This window comes from Artibeus jamaicensis, unplaced genomic scaffold (genome assembly GCF_021234435.1).
Source record: "Artibeus jamaicensis isolate MK-2021 breed Jamaican fruit bat unplaced genomic scaffold, CSHL_Jam_final contig_482, whole genome shotgun sequence".
In the NCBI taxonomy this organism is placed as follows: domain Eukaryota; kingdom Metazoa; phylum Chordata; class Mammalia; order Chiroptera; family Phyllostomidae; genus Artibeus; species Artibeus jamaicensis.
In genome coordinates this window covers 698711-719124 of record NW_026521857.1, presented here as the reverse complement: position 1 = coordinate 719124, position 20414 = coordinate 698711, and the positions used below count along the sequence as shown (strand labels likewise).

At 38.6% G+C, this 20414-nt stretch overlaps 1 protein-coding gene and 1 long non-coding RNA gene across 2 annotated transcripts in view; one reads left to right on the top strand and one right to left on the bottom strand.

The window, feature by feature from the left end:
- LOC128627893 (uncharacterized) overlaps positions 1 to 20396 on the bottom strand; it is a 28741-nt gene extending 8345 nt beyond the window's left edge. Inside the window, exons 1-2 of the long non-coding RNA XR_008392186.1 lie at positions 20273 to 20396; positions 18720 to 18805 (exon numbers count right to left, since the gene is read on the bottom strand). This is a non-coding gene — a long non-coding RNA (uncharacterized LOC128627893). The remainder of the gene's footprint in view (positions 1 to 18719; positions 18806 to 20272) is intronic.
- The window catches only part of ELOVL2 (ELOVL fatty acid elongase 2), an 83959-nt gene continuing 83055 nt past the window's right edge, over positions 19511 to 20414 (top strand). Inside the window, exon 1 of the mRNA XM_037152888.2 lies at positions 19511 to 19749. Within this exon, the coding sequence (XP_037008783.1) occupies positions 19747 to 19749 (3 nt within the window). The 5' untranslated portion in view covers positions 19511 to 19746. The remainder of the gene's footprint in view (positions 19750 to 20414) is intronic.

Sequence of the window (20414 nt, the reverse complement as noted above, 5' to 3'; positions counted from 1 at the left end):
TTAAAGCATAAAATAATAGCAGTAAATTATAGAATTGTAGAATTTGGTATATTTTTAAAAATGGGTACCAACAACAGCATAAAAAATAGAAGTGGGGAATTGGTAGTACAAGTATACTATCATAACATTCTTATTCTATGTCTGAGGAGCAGTATAACATTATTTGAAGGTAGATGTGATTAAAGATTAGGGCAACCTAAGTACGCGCAAGCCCTAACACTGTGAGCCAACTCGACTCAGCTGATGTTGGGTGAAATCAACATTCCACCCAACAACAGCAGAACACATTCTCTTTAAGTACATATGGAACACTCACCAAGATAGAGGCCATATTCTGGGCTAACTGAATAGATTCATACATGGAAATGTTTTTAGAAATTAAAAAAATTCTTTACATGAAATTTTTAAAAGAATAACACAATTTAACTATAAATTCATAACAAAGAGGTATCTGGAAAACTCCCAAATCTTTGGAAATGAAAAATTACTAAATTACACATAGGTAAAAGAGGAAATTAAAACTATTTTTCACTGAATAAAAATGAAATTACAACATATCATCATGTGTAAGACGTAGCTAAAGTGATGCTTAGAGGTAAAATTATAGCATTATGTGCTTACATCACAAAAGAAGAAAATCTTACATCAATAATCTAAATTTATACATTAAGAAACTGGAAAAAGAAAAGTAAACTAACCCAAAGCAAAAGAAGAAGGGAAATAACAAAGAAAGAGCAGAAATCAATAAAACCAAAAGAAGTAAAGCAATGGAGAAAACAATGAAACTGAAAGCTGATTTTACAAAAAGGTCAGTAAAATTGGTACAACTCTAGCCAAACGAACCATGGGAATGGTTCAAATTACCAGTACTGGGAATGAAAGAGAATATCAGTATGGATCATGCAGACATTAAAGGACAATGGGAAATATGGTGTACAATATTATGCCCACAGATCTGACAATTTTGATAGACAAATTCTTTGAAAAGCACAAATTACCAAAGCTTACCAAAGAAGAAATATATGACCTAAATGGTCTTGTGAGTATTAAATAAATTGAATTCACCCTGGCTGGTGTGGCTCAGTGGATTGAGTGCTGGGCTGTGGACCAAAAAGCCACTGGTTCGATTCCCAGTCAGGACATATGCCTGGATTGTGGGCCAGGACGCTAGTTAGGGGCATATGAGGCAACCACATACTGACATTTCTCTCCCTCTTATTCTCCCTTCCACTCTCTCTAGAAATTAATAAATAAAATCTTTTAAAAATAAGTTGAATTTATATTTTAAATTTTTTCTAATAAAACTTCTGGCTTGAATTATTTCAATGGTGTATACCATAAAATTATTTTATTTTATTTTTTATTTTATTCATTTTTATTGTATTTTTCCTTTGCCATTTACCCACCTTATACCACCCTCTTCCATCTCTACCCAGCCCCCTTCTCCAAAAAATGTTTAAAGAAGAAATAGCACCAGTTCTACACAAATCCATCTGGAAAACAGAAGAAAAGGGAGGACTCCCAACTCACTAACTGACAGTAGCTTTATCCAAAGCCAGACAAAGACATTGTAAAAAAACTACAGAATAACAACTCTCAAGAGCATAGATGTAAAGAAAATTCTCAGCAAAATATTATTAAATGGAATTCAGCAATATATAAGAATGATAGTACATCATGACCATCTGGGCTTATCCAGGAAATTAAAAGTTAATTCCATATTCACAATTAGTCAATAAAGTTTACCACATCAACAGACTAAAGAAGAAAAAAATTATTATCTCAATAAAGTGGCAAAAGCATTGGACCAAATTCAACATCAATTAATAACCATAAAAAAAAAATCTCGAGGATGCTGGGAAGATGGCGATGAAGTAGGATGGAGCGGATTCTAGCTCCCGTACTCATGGGTGAAAATCCTGGCAGATCTATAGAGAAACAGCACAATAAACCATCGCTTACCCAGCATTTATGAAATTAAAACACCAGAGATTGTGACCGACGCTGAAACACCAGAGAGCGGCAGAGTCAGCTACAGGAGATGGGACACACGCGGCCCCTGTGCTGCCGCCATAGCAACAGGCCTGGGAGCCGGGGAGTCAGGTAAGGGAGCCGTGACATTCTCGGCCCCTGTGCCACTGCTGTAGTAACGGGCCTGGGCGCTGGAGGAGTTGGCTACTGGAGCTGGGACACTCAGCAGTGGTAGGCGACCAGTGCGGGGACCAGCGTGAGGACCAGAGTGAGAGTAGGTGGAGACGGAGAACATCAAGATACTTGAAGGAGTCTGCACCACTGAACTTCACAGGTTTCATACCAGAGAAGTTCACACCATAAACCCAGGGTGTCAGAACAGATCAATTTTAGAAGCTGAGACTAACAAGAAGAGTCTCAAACAATGGGAAGACAAAGAAACAATCCCCAAATGAAAGAAAAAGCAGAAACTTCAGAAAGAATGTTAGATGAAATAGAGGCTAATCAACTATCAGATAGTGAATTCAAAGCACTGATTATCAGGAAGTTCAAAGAGCTCACAATGAGCTATCAGAAACTACAGGGGAACTACAATGATCTCTCTGCAAACTACATCAACATGAAAAAGGAAATAGAAAATATCAGCAAGGGACAAGAGGAAATGAAGAATACAATTTCTGAATTGAAGAACACAGTAGAAAGTTTCAAAAGTAGGATAGATGAGGCGGAGGATAGGATTAGTGAGTTGGAGGACAAGGTAGAAAGCATCTCACAGAAAGAGCAAGAAAATGAAAAGAGGCTCAGAAAGAATGAAGAGGGATTAAGAGAAATGCAAGACAATATGAAATGTAATATTATCCGAATAATAGGAATACCAGAAGGAGAAGAAGAAGAACAAGGGATAGAAAATGTATTTGAAAGAGTAATGAGAGAAAATTTCCCTAATTTGATGAGAGAAAAAGTCACACAAATCCAGGAATCACACAGAGTCCCAATCAAGAGGAACCCAAGGAGGCCCACTTCAACACACATGATCATCAAAATGGCAAAATTCCAAGACAAAAAGAGAATCTTAAAGGCAGCAAGGGAGAAAAAAGAAGTAACATACAAGGGAGCCCCAATAAGGTTAGCTACTGACTTCTCAATGGAAACACTCCAAGCAAGAAGAGAATGGCAAGAAATATTCCAAGTAATGAGAACCAGAGGACTACAACCAAGGCTATTTTACCCAGCAAGGCTCTCAATCAAGATAGAAAGCCAAATAAAGAGCCTCCAAGACAAAAGAAGTCTAAAAGAATATGTCTCCACCAAACCAGCTCTACAAGAAATACTAAAAGGACTGCTTTAAGGAAAGGAAGGAAAAGAGGGAGACAGAGAGGAACACAGGTACAAAAATGGCAATGAATAAGTACCTACCAATAATAACCTTAAACGTAAATGGATTAAATGCTCCAATCAAAAGACAGAGAATAGCTGAATGGCTAAGGAAGCATGACCCACACATATGCCTACAAGAGACCCACCTCAGGACAAAAGACCATCACAGACTAAAAGTGAAAGGCTGGAAACAAGTTTTCCAAGCAAACAGACAAGAAAAAAAAGCTGGGGTAGCAATTCTCATATCAGACAAAATAGACTTCAAAAAAAGAGCCATAAAGAGAGACCCAGAAGGTCACTTCATTATACTCAAGGGAAGAATCTACTAAGAAGACATTAACATCGTAAATATATATGCACCAAACATAGGAGCACCAAAATATATCAAGAAAATCTTAGAGGACTTCAAGAAAGATATTGAGAGCAACACAATTATAGTAGGGGATTTTAACTCCCCACTATTAAAAATGGACAGATCTTCCAAACAAAATATCAACAAAGATATTGCGGCATTAAACAACACCCTAGAGTAAATAAACTTAACTGATATATATAGAGCCCTTCATCCCAAAGAAGCTAAATACACATTCTTTTCAAATGCACATGGAACATTTTCAAAGATAGACCACATAATAGGACACAAAATGAGCCTCAACAAATTCAAGAAAATTGAAATCATACCAAGCATCTTCTCTGACCACAAGGGACTGAAATTGGAAACCAACACCAAAGAAAAAAATCCAACACACCCAAAATCATGGAGACTGAATGGTATGCTATTAAACAATGAATGGGTCAAGAATAAAATTAGGGAAGAAATCAAAACGTTTCTGGAAACAAATGAAAATGATCTCACAACAACCCAAAACTTATGGGACACAGCGAAGGCAGTCCTGAGAGGGATGTTTATAGCAATACAGGCCTACCTAAAGAATATAGAAACATTTCAAACAAACAACCTAACCCTACGCCTGCAAGAACTCGAGGAACAACAACCAAAACAGCCCAGAGCAGAAGGAAGGAAATAACCAAGATTAGAGCAGAACGAAATGACATAGAAACTAAAAGCACAATTCTAAGGATCAGTGAATCCAGGAGTTGATTCTTTGAGAAGATAAATAAAATAGACAAGCCTTTAACTAGGCTCACCAAGAAAAGAAGAGAGAAGACACAAATAAACACAATAAAAAACGAAAGAGAAGAGATTACAACTCATACCACAGAAATAGAAAGGATTGTAAGAAATTACTATGAAGAACTGTATGCCAAGAAATTTGAAAACCTAGGGGAAATGGACACATTTCTAGAAAAATACAATCTTCCAAAACTCAATGAAAAAGAAGCAGAAAATCTAAATACACCAATAACAGCAAAAGAAATCGAAGCAGTAATCTAAAAACTCCCATCACACAAAAGCCCTGGACCAGATGGTTTCACAGGAGAATTCTACAAAGCATTTAAGGAAGAGCTAACCCCTATTCTCCACAGACTATTCCAAAAAATCCAGAAGGATGGAAAACTCCAAAATTCTTTTTATGAAGCCAGCATGATCTTAATTCCAAAACCAGATAGAGACACAACAAAGAAAGAAAACTTCAGGCCAATATCGCTGATGAACATAGATGCTAAAATCCTCAACAAAATATTGGCAAATCACATCCAACAATATATCAAAAAGATCATACACCATGACCAAGTGGGATTCATCCCAGGGATGCAAGGATGGTTCAATATTTGCAAGTCAGTAAATGTAATACATCACATAAACAAAAGCAAAGACAAAATCCACATGAGCATATCAATAGACTGGGAAAAAGCTTTTGATAAGGTACAACACCCATTTATGATAAAAACACTCAGCAAAGTGGGAATAGAGGGAGCATTCCTCAATATAATAAAGGCCATATATGAGAGACCTACAGCCAACATCATACTCAATGGGAAAAAAAATTAAGGTTTTCCACTAAGATCAGGAACAAGACAAGGATGTCCACTTTCACCACTTCTATTCAATATAGTATTGGAAGTTTTAGCCACAGTGATCAGGCAAGAAAAGGAAATAAAAGGCACCCAAATAGGAAAGGAGGAAACAAAACTGTCACTGTTTGCAGATGATATGACAGTGTACATGGAAAATCCTATAGACTCTACCAAAAAACTGCTCAAACTAATTAATGAATTTGGCAAAATAGCAGGATACAAAGTCAATATCCAGAAATCAAAGGCATTTTTGTATACCAACAGTGAATCAGCAGAAGCAGAAATCAAGGAAAAAATCCTATTCGATATAGCAAAAAGAAAAATAAAATATCTGGGAATAAACCTAACTAAGGAGGTAAAAAACCTGTATGCAGAAAACTACACAGCCCTGAAGAAAGAAATCAAGGAAGAAACAAACAAATGGAAACATATACCTTGTTCATGGATTGGAAGAATTAACATCATCAAAATGTCCATACTACCCAAAGCAATATACACATTCAATGCAATACCTATTAAAGTACCAATGGCATATTTCACAGACATAGAATAAACACTTCAAAAATTTGTATGGAACCATAAATCACCCCAAAATAGCAGCTGTACTTCTGAGAAAGAAGAACAAAGTAGGAGGGATCACAATACCTGATATCAAACTGTATTACAAGGTCACTGTAATCAAAACAGCCTGGTACTGGCATAAAAATAGGCACATAGACCAATGGATTAGAATGGAGAGCCCAGAAATAAACCCATCCCTCCACAGTCAATTAATATTTGACAAAGGGGGCAGTAACATAAAATGGAGTAAAGATAGTCTCTTCAACAAATGGTGCTGGGAGAACTGGACAGCTACGTGCAAAAAAATGAAACTTGAGCACCAACTTATACCATATACCAAAATAAATTCAAGGTGGATAAAAGACTTAAATATAAGCCGTGACACCATTAAAGTCCTAGGGGAGAACATTGGCAAGAAAATCTCAGATATTTCACACAGCAACATTTTTACTGATATGTCCCCTAGAGCAAGGAATATAAAGGAAAGAATAAACAAATGGGATCTCATCAAAATAAAAAGCTTCTGTGTGGCTAAAGAAAACAGTATTGAATTAAAAAGACAACCAACTGTATGGGAAAACATATTTGCCAATGATACCTCAGACAAAGGTTTAATCTCCAAAATATACAAAGAACTTACACAACTCTACTCTAAGAAGACAACCAACCCACTTAAAAAATGGCAAAAGTACTTGAACAGACACTTCTCCAAGGAGGACATACAGAAGATCCAGAGACACATGAAGAGATGCTCAATATCGTTAGCCATCAGAGAGATGCAAATTAAAACCACAATTAGATACCACTTTACACCAGTCAGGATGGCTATCATAAACAAAGCAACAAACAACAAATGTTGGAGGGGGTGTGGGGAAAAGGGGTCCTTAGTTCACTGTTGGTGGGAGTGCAGACTGGTACAACCATTATGGAAAACAGTATGGAATTTTCTCAGGAAAATAAAAATCGACCTGCCTTTTGACCCAGCAATTCCACTGCTGGGATTATATCCTAAGAATCCTAAAACATCAATATCAAAGAACCTATGCACCACAATGTTCATAGCAGCACAATTTACAATAGCCAAGAGTTGGAAGCAACCTAGGTGCCCATCAGTAAATGAAATGGATCAAAAAATTGTGGTACATACACACAATGGAATTCTATGCAGCAGAGAGAAAGAAGGAGCTACTACCTTTTGCAACAACATGGATGGAACTGGAAAGCATTATGCTGAGTGAAATAGGCCAGGTGTTGAAAGACAAATACCATGTGATCTCACCTTTAACAGGAAGCTAAATAACAAAACAAACAAGCAAGCAGAAAAAAACAAAGACACTGAAGTAGAGAACAAGGGGACAGTGACCAGAGGGGAGAGGGAAGGGAATTTAAGGGGGAAAAGGGGGAGGGATTTGGAGGAACAAATAGGAAGGACACAGGGACGAGAACTAAGGGGGGTGGAAATGGGAGGGAGGTGGGGAGCACAGGGCGGGGGGGGCTGGGATGGGAGAAATAGACAAAAAACTGTACTTGAAAAATAACTAAATAAAATTTAAAAAAAAGAAAAAATCTCTCAGCAAACTAGGAAGAGATAAGTTCCTCAACTTGATAAAGGACACCTACAAAAAAAACCAAAACAAAATAAAACAAACAAACAAAAAACACATCCTACATCTGTCAGCATATTTAATAGTAAAAGAATGAAAGCTTTAGCCTTGACATCAGGAACCAGAAGTGGACATCTGTTCTCATACTCCTATTCAACATAATATTGGAGATCCTGGTCAGTATAATGAACAAGAAAAAGTATAGATCAATCCCTATATAAATATCAATGCCATTCTTCTCAGTACTAGAATAATTAATCCTAAAGTTTATATGAAACCATAAAAGAGTTAGTATACCCAAAGAAACCTTGAAAAAGAGCAAAGTGGGAGGTATCATACTTCTTGATTTCAAAGTACACCACAAAGTTATAGCAATCAAAACAGTTTGGTACTGGCATAGAAACAGACAGATCAATGGAATAGAATTGAAAGCCCAGAAATAAATTCTTGCTTATAAGGTCAATTTATTTATGAGAAAGGAGGCAAGAATATACAATGGAGTAAAGTCTTTTCAACAAGTGGGTTGGGAAAACTGAATAGGCACATGCAAAAAAAAAAAAAAAAACAAATAGGACCACTTTCTTACAGCAGTACACAAAAACAAAACACCTCAAAGTAAATTAAAAACTTAAATGTAAGACCTAAACAGATAAAACTTCTAGAACAAAATATAGGAAGTAAACTCTTGGACATTGGTTTTGGCAATATCTTTTTGGACATGTCTCCTTAGGAAAGGGCAACAAAAGAAAAATAACAAATAGAGCTACATCAAACCAAAGAGTTTTTGCAGAGCAGATGAATCCATCAACAAAACTAAAAGACAACCTACTGAATGGGAGAAGATATTCACCAATAATACATACAATAAGGGGAAAATATCCAAAATATATAGGGAACTCATACAAATTAATACACACAAGAAAAACCCTCAAACAATCTGATTACACAATAGGCAGTGGACCTGAATAGCATTTCTCCAAAGAGGACATACAGATGGTCAATAGATGTATGGAAAGATGCCAACATCACTGATCATGAGAGAAAAACAAATTAAAACTAAAATGAGGTACCACCTCACATCTGTCAGAATGGCTATTATAAAAAAATCAACAAAAAACAAAACTTGACAAAGATGTGAAGAAAAGGGAAACTTCATGCACTATTGGGATTATAAACTTGTGCAGCCACTGTGAAAAATAGTATGGAGTTTCCCCCCCTCAAAATTGCAAATATAACTGCTGTATGACCCAGCAATTCCACTTCTGGGTATTTACTTCCCAAAATCTAAACACACTAATTCAAAAAGATATATGCACCCCTATGTTCATTGAAATATTGTTTACAATAGCCAAGATATGGAAGCAACATAAGTGTCCATCAATAGACAAATGGATAAAGAGGTGGATGTGCATATACATATTCACTCAGCCACAAAAAGGAATGAAATCTTGCCACTTAAGACAACATGGATAGACCTAGGAGGGTATTATACTAAGTGACATAAGTCGGCAGAGACAGAAAAAGATCATATGATTTCACTTACATGTGGAATCTAAAAAGCAAAACAAATGAATAAACAAAACAGAAAGATGGCTGCCAGAAGGGAGGTGGAGAGGGAATGGGTAAATACAAACCACCTTTTCTGAGTTCTGCTGTAGCATGCCTCTTGTTTGTTATGAAAAACCTTAAAAGCCTCTCGTTGTTATTTTTGGGGTATCACATTTTCAAAAATCAGTGAACAATGTTAATAGTTTGATACTCACTCTCCTTTCTACTTTTTGTACAGAACATAGCAGTTTTTATATCCTCAGATTAAAAAAAAGAAAAAGAATGGGAAAGGTACACTGTCATAATCCTGTATGTTGGAAATCTCGAAGAATCTACTAAAAAGCTTCTAGGACTAACAAGTTTAGAAGGCCACAAGCTAGAACGTCAACATACAAAAATCAGTAGTAATTATATTTGCTGGCAACAAACAATCACAAACTGAAAATTTAAAAAATCATTTACAATAGCACCAAAAGCATTGAATACCTCAGTATAAATCTAACAAGATACATGCAAGATATGCTCACAACTACAAAACAGTGAGGAAAGAAGTCAAATATCTTAATAAATGGACAGAAATACTAGTTCATTAGTTGAAAAAAATATTATTAAAATGTCAATTCTTCCAAAATTGATCTACAGATTGAACACAATCCAAATCAAACCTTATGCAAAAACTTTTGAGGAACATTGACAAGCTGATTCTAAAATTTATATGGAAAGCAATGGAGCTGGAACAGCCAAAACAATTTTGAAAAAGAAAGTAGAAAACTTTTTTAATTTGATTTTAAAACTTATCCTAAAGAAACAGTAATCTACACAGTCTGCTGTTGGTGAAAAGATAAACACATAGATCCATGGAACAGAATAGAAAGTTCAGAAGTAGATCTACACATAGATAGTCAGTTGATTTTTGATAAAAATACAAAGTCAATTCAGAGGTAAGAAGATAATCTTTTTCAACAAATGGTGCTGGAACAATTTCATATTCAAAAATAAATACATGCACACACACATACATACACACCTTTATTTCTCCCTTGCACCAAATACAAAAACTAACTGAAAATGAACCACATAGACCTAATATGAAACATAACACTACAAAATTTCTAGAAAAATATATGGGAGAGATCTCTGTGACCTCAGGAAGGCAAAATATTTCTTATCTACAATGAATCCCAAAGGCAGGACATATGGAGGACCCAGAGACATATGAAAGGATGCTCAGCATCACTAGCCATCAGAGAAATTCAAATTAAAACCACAATGAAACACCACCTCACACAAGTCAGAATGGCCATCATAAAAAAAGCAACAAACAATGAATGTTGGAGAGGATGTGGAGGAAAGGGAACCCTAGTGCACTGTTGGGTGGGACTGCAGACTGGTGTAGCCACTGTAGAAAACAGTATGGAATTTCCTCTGAAAACTAAAAATGCAATTGCCTTTTGACCTAGCAATACCACTGCTGGGATTTATACCCTAAGAATCCTGAAACACCAATTCAAAAGAACCTATGCACCCCAATATTCATAGCAGCACAATTTGCAATAGCCAAGTGCTGGAAGCAACCTAAGTGCCCATCAGTAAATGGTGGATCAAAAAAAAATGTGGTACATTTACACAATGGAATACTACACAGTAGAAAGAGAGAAAGAGCTCCTACCCTTTACTACGGTATGGATGGAACTGTAGAGCATTATGCTAAGTGAAATAAGCCAGGTGGTGAAAGACAAATACCATACGATCTCATGTATAAGTGGAACCTAATAAAAAAAACAGACAAGCAAACAAAATATAACCAGAAACACTGAATCAAAGAATAAACTGACAGTAACCAGAGGAGATGGGGAGAGAGATAGTGGGGGAAAATAGGGGAAGGTCCATTATGGAACACGTATAAAGGACACATGGGCAAAGCCAAAGGGGGCACGTTAGAGGGTAGGAGGTGGGGATGTGTGGTGCAGAGGGCTGAGGTAGGGTAGAAATGGAGACAGCTGTACTTGAACAACAATAAAAAAATAAAAAATAAGAATTATAAGAATTTGTACAACTTTAATAGCATAGTCAATAAAATTTATTTAAAAATAGATTAAATTTAAAACAAAAGCATATTTTATTTAAAAAATCTAAAGTCTGAATTTCATCAACATTAAGGACTCCTTGAAAGGTTTCGTTAAAGAAAAGAAAAAATGAGCCATAAACTAAAAGAAAATATTTGCACCATAAATATCTAATAAAGAATTTATAACCAGAACATATGAAGAACTGTCAAAAATCAGTAATAAAAAAAGCAACCAACCCAATTAAAAATGGACAAAAGATTTGAAGAGACCCTGCTGAAGAAGACATGCAAGTGGCAAACACATTAAAAGGGCTCAGTAAAACCTACTGAATGGGCGGATGAATAATGGACTGAGGTTTGGTCTTCCTGAAGGTATTTCTACTTGACTAACTCTTTAGAGCTCATTTTGATGATTATTCTAGTCACTAGAGCAAGTGAAATTGTTCTGGTACAGCCACACATACCAAAGCCACTTAAAAATAAGTTGTAAGTATGTTAATCTCAGGCCCCTTCTAGTAGGACAAATAGTTTTAAAAAATTTAGTTACATTAACGTACAAGTATCTCATGGAGGTGCTTGTTAGGACACTTCTTAATATCAAATGATGGTACTGAGCAAAGTTCTTATGAATCAAAGAATTTAGTGGAGGCAAATTTGATTTCGTCCATGTCTTCACATTCTTTCTAAAAATCTGGCTTAATGCAGAGGTGAATGTAGACTATTGAAATAAGACTACAAAAATGACAAATTTGCATTAAAAATTCCTCTGTCAATTTGGCTTTTGATAGACATTCAGTGCCAGTGAGTTCCACATAATACTACTGGGCAAATAGAGTGCAGACAAAGATCCATCAATGACCCTAACAAGGGCACGTGTCTAAGAAAACCACCCCATCACCATAACTTGGCTGTAGTGGGAGTTTCTCCTCTGTTTCAGTGCTAACATTTTATTTCTTCAGCTCTTCCCACTTAAAAAAAAAGTAGTTAAGAATTAAATGTTGTTATTACCTTCTTTTTCAGGAAGACTTTATTAGACAACTTTTAAAAGCCTCTGAAATTATGCACTTCTCTCTTGGTCTCTATTATTTCATATTTTAAATTTTGGTGTGCAACCTCTCTTCTTGGAGAGTAAAGGATCTTAATTAGTCTCATTAAAACATGGTTTAGGGTTTTTTTCCTTTCTATTTGATTTTTCTTTTTCCTGAAGTGGAGTAAAGGTTATTGACCTGTCCCTTGCCCAGTTGCAAAGGACATCAAGTTTGTTTTAAACTATTTGTTTAAGGAATTCAAAAAGTGGTCAGGCCTTTGCACTTATCAATGTGCTCCAAGGACTATCGACATAACATGCTAAAGTGTCTGGCTACTAGATACAGCTTAGTCTGGAGGGTAAAATTATGTATAGTCAGCAGCAGAAGTTCATTTAGCAAAATCCAAAGCTGTGCAGCACTTGCTGGAGAGAGTCTGAAGGTGGGGTGAGGGTGGGTAGAGCAGGATGAGTCCATAGTTGAATGGTAAAAGAGGTCATCTACCAAATGTGAGGTCCTTAATGACTACTGTGTATCAAAGTTCAAGAATTTAGTGACTTCAGTTCACTAGAAATGATACATCAAATTGTTGCACCAAGGACTCTAGGTATTGGTGTATCTTTTTAATGCTGCTGTAGACCTTAATGTAAAAGGGCAGGTGAGTTCCAGTTCATTCCATTTCAATACAGGGAGGATGATCAGCATAAGCACTTACAGATCGAAGTGTGTATATTTAAAAGACAAAAAAAAATAGAGAAAAATGCAAAAGAGCTAAATTTTACTTCTTTCATTGGTAATTACTCTTCTTTCAAGAGTAATACTTCTTGCTAGCTAACCTCATCTCATGCTCTAACATGTAAGTTTTCTAGAAGTGAATTCCTAGTTCCCTAAATTGCAACTATTGTATTAGAATTCAACAGGCCCCACGGTGAGGCTTGTTCACTGCCAGTACCATGTTCAGCTCCCCTGTCAGCAATGCAGAGATCACGCCTGAATCTATGAAACAGACACTCCTAATGCAGTCATCATGCTCAATAGAAAATTGCTGGAACTATGTCTCCCAATTTTTTTGTAAATCCCTCAGTGCTGGCACAATACAGGACTTGCAAGAGTAATAAACACATTTTTTCATGATAATGTTTATATAAATTATATCATTACACGAGCATTTGTTCAGGGACTACATTTCCTTGTTAATTATATTAATATACTTTTCAAAGAGTTTTGAATCTAATTAGATTCTCACTAGAATGTCAGAGAAACCTTAGCTGGCACAGGGTTTAAAAAAAGGTAGTTTTGTCCTAACTGTAAATTGAATGTGTACTACGTGATAGAAGCTGTAAAGGCTGTTGGAATTAACATTTTAAGTAAAATTCTCATATCAACTGAAGAATTTGTATAACCAAATTAATTATAAATTGCCTTTGAGAACTAGTTAGAGAATGGTGAAGGACTATATCAAGATTGTCATATAGACCTTTCTATCCAACTAGTTTAAGGAGAGAACCGTGTAACATATTTTTTATTGTACTGTATTTGTCCAGTACAATTTATGCCCCCTGTGCCCTGTTCCACCTCTCCCCACCGCCTCCCCCCAGAGCCATGAAATATTTTACTCAGTTCTTCATGACTCATTCTCCTCCTGAGTTCTGACCTATCCCCTTTAACAGGACCAATCGCATTAAAGTCTTCTCAGTTGAGTTTTTTCTTTTGAGAGCTTATATAGATTTCAGAATTTTTTTGCAAGTTAATCTATTTTCAGATAGAACATGGTACATGTAAAAAAGCCAAACTGGGCACCAACAGTTAATGTGGCGTTGTTGATATTGGCAGCTTGCCTGAGTATTTCCAAATTCTACTTGTTCTTATCTCCATATTTAAACTTTCAACTCTCTCCCTGATTTTTTACACGGTACTGAATCAACTCTTCATTTTAAAACTGTTATCTTGACCTTCCTACCCAAACTGTGCTATAGTTAGCCAAAGAGTATATAAGGGAAAGTTTCTGGAAGTAAGTAAACTAATAAATGAAGAAGGAATGATTGAAATAGAGTATCACAAGTTTGCAACCTTTAATGAATCACTGGATGTAGGCACTGAGCACCCAGGGATGCCTAAACATCACACACAGAAAGTGGCAATTAGGTATTATGTGCTCCCTGATGGAAAACTACTAAAAGTCATCTAAATCTGATCAAGCCTCTAGAACTAGTTACAAATTTACAAAAGCAGAGGTCAGAAGCACATGTGAACCCGTACTCTGGGGAGGCAGAGTACAAATCCAGACTGTGGGAAATTCTATTGTAGAAACAGATAAATTGCAAGAAAAAAAGAAATTAAATAAGATTGGGGGGTATAGAGATGTAAAGAGACTTAAAAGATGCATAAACCCACTGTAATGTGAAAAAATTAGAAATTCATAGTTACTTAACCTCTTTATACATACTACTTAACCTCTTTGAGCCTCAGTTTCCCCCTCTGAATAGTGGGGCTAGTCACAGGACTGTTGTGAGCTACTATTCTGAATTATGTAGCATGGTTTATATCGGATATCCAATAGCTACCTGTAAATGCCACATATAAAGAATGATGAGCTAAAAGAATGCTGAGGTTATAAACTGAGGCTGCCTGCTATGACTTGTGGATTAATCTTAGGATCCCTTTGGTCTGTTCCTCAGGTGTTGAAGGCATTGCTTGGGTTGCAACAATGCACATGGTTGAAACCTGTGTCAAGCAAAAAAAGGCTTTTCAAACTCCTAAACTGCATTTAGTTTCCTCATCTCTATCTCCCAGGGGACTCATTCACCAGTACACTAATAAAAAAATGTTAATTATTTGGAGATTGCTATTCACTGATAAGAATTATAACAAAGACAATCTATTAGCTGATTTTTAATAAAACTATACTCTAGCTACTGGATTTTAAAAGATTTTATTTATTTGTTTTTTAGGGGAAGGAAGGTAGAAGGAGAGGAAGAGAAACACTGATGTGAGAGAGAAACATTGGTTGGTTGCCTCTCACACACCTCCGACAGGGACTGAACCTGCAACCTGGGCATATATGCTGACCAGGAATGGAACCAGTGCATTTTGCTCTATAGAATGACACTCTGAACTGAGCAACACTGGTCAGGGCTAGCTATTTTTTTATTAGCCTGTCATCTTGGTGGGATCAACAAAATTTTTTAGTAGTTTTTTGTTGACGTATATAGTTTCATTATTTTAAATTTATTTTATTTGTTTTTAACCTTCCCCAGAGAATATGTTTATTGGTTTTACAGAGGGGGTATAAAGAGAAAGAGAGGAACACTAATGTAAGACAGAAACATCAGTTGGTTGCCTCCCACATGTGCCCTGACCAGGGATCGAACCCGCAACATTTTGGTACTATGGGATGACACTCCAACCAACTGAGCCACATGGCCAAGGCTATATAGTTTTATCATTGAATATCTTTCTTTATGACAATGGAAAGATCATGCAAGGGAAATCAGTCTAATGTAAAAACAAGTCAGGATGGAAACTATTACATTTTATGTGTTCATGCAAATTTTCTTTGCAAAGTAGCAGCAATTCCTTTTAATTTAATTGTATTTTTTCATTACCATTTGTCCCTTTATACCCCTCTTCACCACAACCACCACACTGTTGTCCATATCTATGAGTCCTTTCTCCTTTTTGCTCAATCCCTCCACCTACTACCCTCCCCCACTTAGCTGTCATCCTGATAATTATGAGTCTGTCTCTATTTTGTTTGTTAGTTCAGTTTGTTCATCAGATTCTACATACATGAAATCATATGGTATTTGTCTTTCTCTGACTGGGTTATTTCACTTAGCATAATGTTCTCCAGGTTCATCCATGCTGTTGCAGGGGATAAAACTTTCTTCTTTTTTATGACCAAGTAGTATTCCACTGTGTAAATGTCCCATAGTTGTTTTATACACTCATCTACTGACAAACACTAGGGCTGGTTCCATATCTTGGTGATTGTCAACAACACAACAATGAACATAGGGTTGCTTATGTTCTTTTGAATTAGTATTTTGGGTTCCTTCAGATATATTCCCAGAAGTGGGATTGTTGGGTCAAAAGGCAGACCTATTTTTAATTTGGGGGGGTATGTCCATCCTGCTTTCCACAGTGGCTGCACCAGTCTGCATTCCCAGCAACAGTGCAAAAGGGTTCTCCTTTCTCCACGTCCTCGTCAGCATTTGTTATTTGTTGATTTATTGATGATGGCCATTCTGACAGGTATGAAATGTGGTTTTAATTTGCATTTCTCTGATGATTAGTGATGTTGAGCATCTTTTCATATGTCTCCTGGCCATCTGTATGTCCTCTTTGGAGAAGTGTCTCTTCAGATCCTTTGTCCATTTTTTAATTGATTTGTTTTTTTTTCATGTTAAGTTTTATAAGTTCTTTATAAATTTTGGATATTAACCCCTTATCAGATGTATTGGCAAATATGCCCTTCCATTCTGTGGGTTTTCTTTTTATTTTTTCATGTTTTCATTTGCAGTGCAAAACATTTTTAGTTTGATAAAGTTACATTTGTTTATCTATTCTTTTGTTCCCCTTGTGTGGGGAGATATATCCAATAAAATATTGCTACCAGCTATGTCCGAGATTTTGCTGCCTGTGTACTTTTCTACAATTTTTATGGTTTCAGGTCTACAGTTTAAGTATTTAATCCATTTTAAATTTATCCTAAGAACCCTGAAATACCAATCCAAAAGAACCTATGCACACCAATGTCCATAGCACCACAATTTACAATAGCCAAGAGTTGGAAGCAACCTAGGTGCCCATCAGTAAATGAGTGGATCAAAAAACTATGGTACATTTACACAATGGAATTCTATGCAGCAGAAAGAAAGAAGGAGCTCCTACCCTTTGCTACAGCATGGATGGAACTGGAAAGCATTAGGCTGAGTGAAATAAGCCAAGTGGTGAAAGACAAATATCATATGCTCTCACCTTTAACAGGAACCTAAACAACAAAATAAACGAGCAAGCAAAATATGACCAAACACACTGAAATACGGAACAGGCTGACAGGGACCAGAGGGGAGAGGGGAGAGAATTTCAGGGGAAAAGGGGAAGGATTCACAGGAACAAGTATAAGGAACACATGGACAAAAACTAAGGCAGGGGGGAAATGGGTGGGGAGGTGGGGAGCACTGGGTGGGTGGTCTGGGATGGGAGTATAAGACAGAAAACTGTACTTGAACAATAATTAAATAAATTTAAAAAATTAATTCTTGCAGGGTCTTCCTGCAAGAATAGAGACAAACATGGAGACACAGGTAGCCAATGCTTCACTTCCTTGCACAACCAAAAGAAGAATAACAACAAATTTTAAAACAAAAACCAACCAGAACTGCCAGAAAATCAAACTGATGTAAGTTTGACAACTGAGGAGTTCATCCAGGCTGGAAGGAGAGGCAGAGATGGAAAGCTGGGGTAGTGAGGATGAGGGACAAGGTGGCAGCTGGCAGACTGGGTGGGCGAGGTGGAAAAAAATCATTCCATAACACTGCTATTTGGAGGAGATAAATAGTTAATATTTGGTGAATATTTGGGTGAATTTCCTTCTAGTCTTTGGATGTCATAATATGGATCATCAGAGATTCTGATGGCAGGGGTCATATTTGTGCATTTATCATTGTATCCCCACGTCTTACCATAAAGCCTGATATTCAAATATTGTGAATGAGCAAAGCGAATGAATGAATGAATGAAACTGGTATGTAAAGTATCCTTAGTTTTGGCCATAGGGACACTTTATAAAAATATGCCAGCATTACATAGGATATCACTTTCTGATTCCCACAGGCATCAAATCAGTAACATCAACACTAGTACTTTTACACCAGACATTTTCCTAGTGTTTTACTCACATTAATTTAATCATAACAACAGTATGTTGTGTGCCATTTTTATCCCCATTTTGTAGATCAGGAAAGTGGAGCACAGAGAGGTTAGGTAACTAATCCAACATCACACAACCAGTATATGGAAGAATTGACTCCTGAGCCCACTGACAGTGAAATTTTATGAGATTTAGTTAACAAATACCTACCTATTATCATCTCAAGTTAACCACCCCTACTAAGCAAAATACATATGTACCTGATGTTTAGCACTCTAACTATAGAAAACTGTATTAGGTGATCATACGACAATTAAAACTTAGACCTGGCACCTTTGTTTATTCACTCTGCTACTTGACAAAACTACAAATATGCCTGTATCACTTCACGCATGGAATATTCCGTTTATGTTGCAGGCTCCTTTGTGCACATACAGATGTAATGTTCCCACTGCCAATAAATGTGTTTACTTTGCTTGCATTCCAGTTTACCACACTGGCCACATAAAGCAAGTACACTTTTTTTTAACTTCACTCAAAGATATGCTTTTCTTTTCATTGATTTGAGAGAGGAAGAAAGGGAGGGAGGGGGAGAGAGAGAGAGAGAGAGAAACATCAGTGCAAGAGAAACACCAATTAGTTGCCTCCTTTTACCACCTGACCGTGCCCCCACTGAGGTTTGAACCTGCAACCTAGGTATGTGCCCTTACCAGGAAATCCAGCCCGAAACCTCCCCGTACACAGGAAGATGCTCCAACAAACTGAGTCAATCAGCTAGGGCTACACATTCTTAATCCTAAAAAAAGAAGAAGAAGAGGAAAGGTCATATATCACTCTCTACCTTTCCCAACATCTGTCATCTTGGGCAATAAAAATTATAAATAAATAAATAAATAAATAAATAAATCTATAGCCCAGAATCTAAGATCCTATACTTTCTGTTCACAAATAAGTGTTAAAATAACCATTGTTGGCATTAGATTCTGGAATAAGATCCTCTGGAGGTAAAGTTGTGTGAGAAATGGAATTTCCTGCTCAGACTGACTCACTCCCGACCTCATTCCTGAAGGAATCAGACTGATTCCTATTTCTAAACCACCTACATCCCGCAAACCTACATGGGCAAGAGCTGTTCTCCCTTTAACGTGTGCTTGAAAGCCATGGAGCCCAACTAACAGCAGCACCAGTGTCCTGGCTATCTACATCCCTGTCCTCCCTACTGCTCCTGCAGGTATAGTAGCCTCCGGGGGTGTTGGGGGCCGGGCAGGGTCAGAGGCAGGTGGCGGGTGGGCTCTTGCCAAAGAGTCTGCTAACGAGTCTTCCCGCGCAGGGGGCGTCCGCTGGGCCTGCAAATCACAGCCCGCCCGGCAGGAGGCGCGCTGCCGCTTGGGAGAAGCCGCGCGCCCAGGAAGGGGCGCGCGGGGCCGCCGGGAGCCACCGCGTGTCCGGCTTCGTCCCTCCCCTTCAGCCCTCCACGTGACGCGGCGGGCGAAGCCCCAGCTAGGGGAGGGGGCGAAGAGCTGCGGGCGCCCGAAACGGCCCCGAGGCTCCGGGCGCCGGAGTGGCGCGAGCCCGAGGGGGCGGGGAGGCGCGGGCGGGCGGCGCGCGCGCCGAACGTGGGCGTGGGTGGCGGTAAGTAGAGCGGGCACGCGGGAGCGCGGGCAGAGGGACGCCAGCTACCCTGGACAGCGCATCGCTACCCGCCGGGGTCACCCTGCCGCCGCCGCCGCCGCGACCATGGTGAGTGGGGCCGCGCGCCGCCACTGACGCCCTTTCTTTCTTTCGCTTCTGGACCGCGGCGCTGGGCGGGAAGGGGCCGGGCGGGCGGCCGTGCGGGAGCTGCGGGTTCGACCGCTGGAACCTGTCGCTGTCGGGGGGCCGGGCCCGCGCAAGCCTGGGGAGGGGGCCGTGAACGTTTGGGCTGGGACGGGGGCACGGGTCGGGCCGAGGCCGGCGGGTGTGGGGCACTTCGTCCGGGTCTTCGGTCCCGTCCCGGCCCCTCGAGGCGCCAGCTCGCGTCCAGCCCCCTGTTGTGTGGCCGCTGCTGGTCACCGCCGGGGATGCCCGACGAACTCGCTCTCCTCCCGCCGCAGCCAGGCCCGCTCGCCGCCCCACATCCTCCTTTTCCTGGCCCTCGCTCCCACCCTCCACCGTCTGGCGTGGGCAACGCCGTTTTCTCTCCTGTAGGATCGACCCAGCGTCGGGAAATTCCGGTGTTTGAGCTCTAAGCTCTTGAATTCGTGTCTCTGTGCTCCATGCCTACCGTCCAGGGGGTGTGTCTGTCCTTGCCTTTGCCTCCCTGGGTTTGCATAGTGGTGTCAGTAGGTAGGTTTTCATTTATGTATCAGGATCGAGGGCCCTCTGTAGTGTTCTTTCAACAACTACTCTCTCAGTTTCTCAAGCCA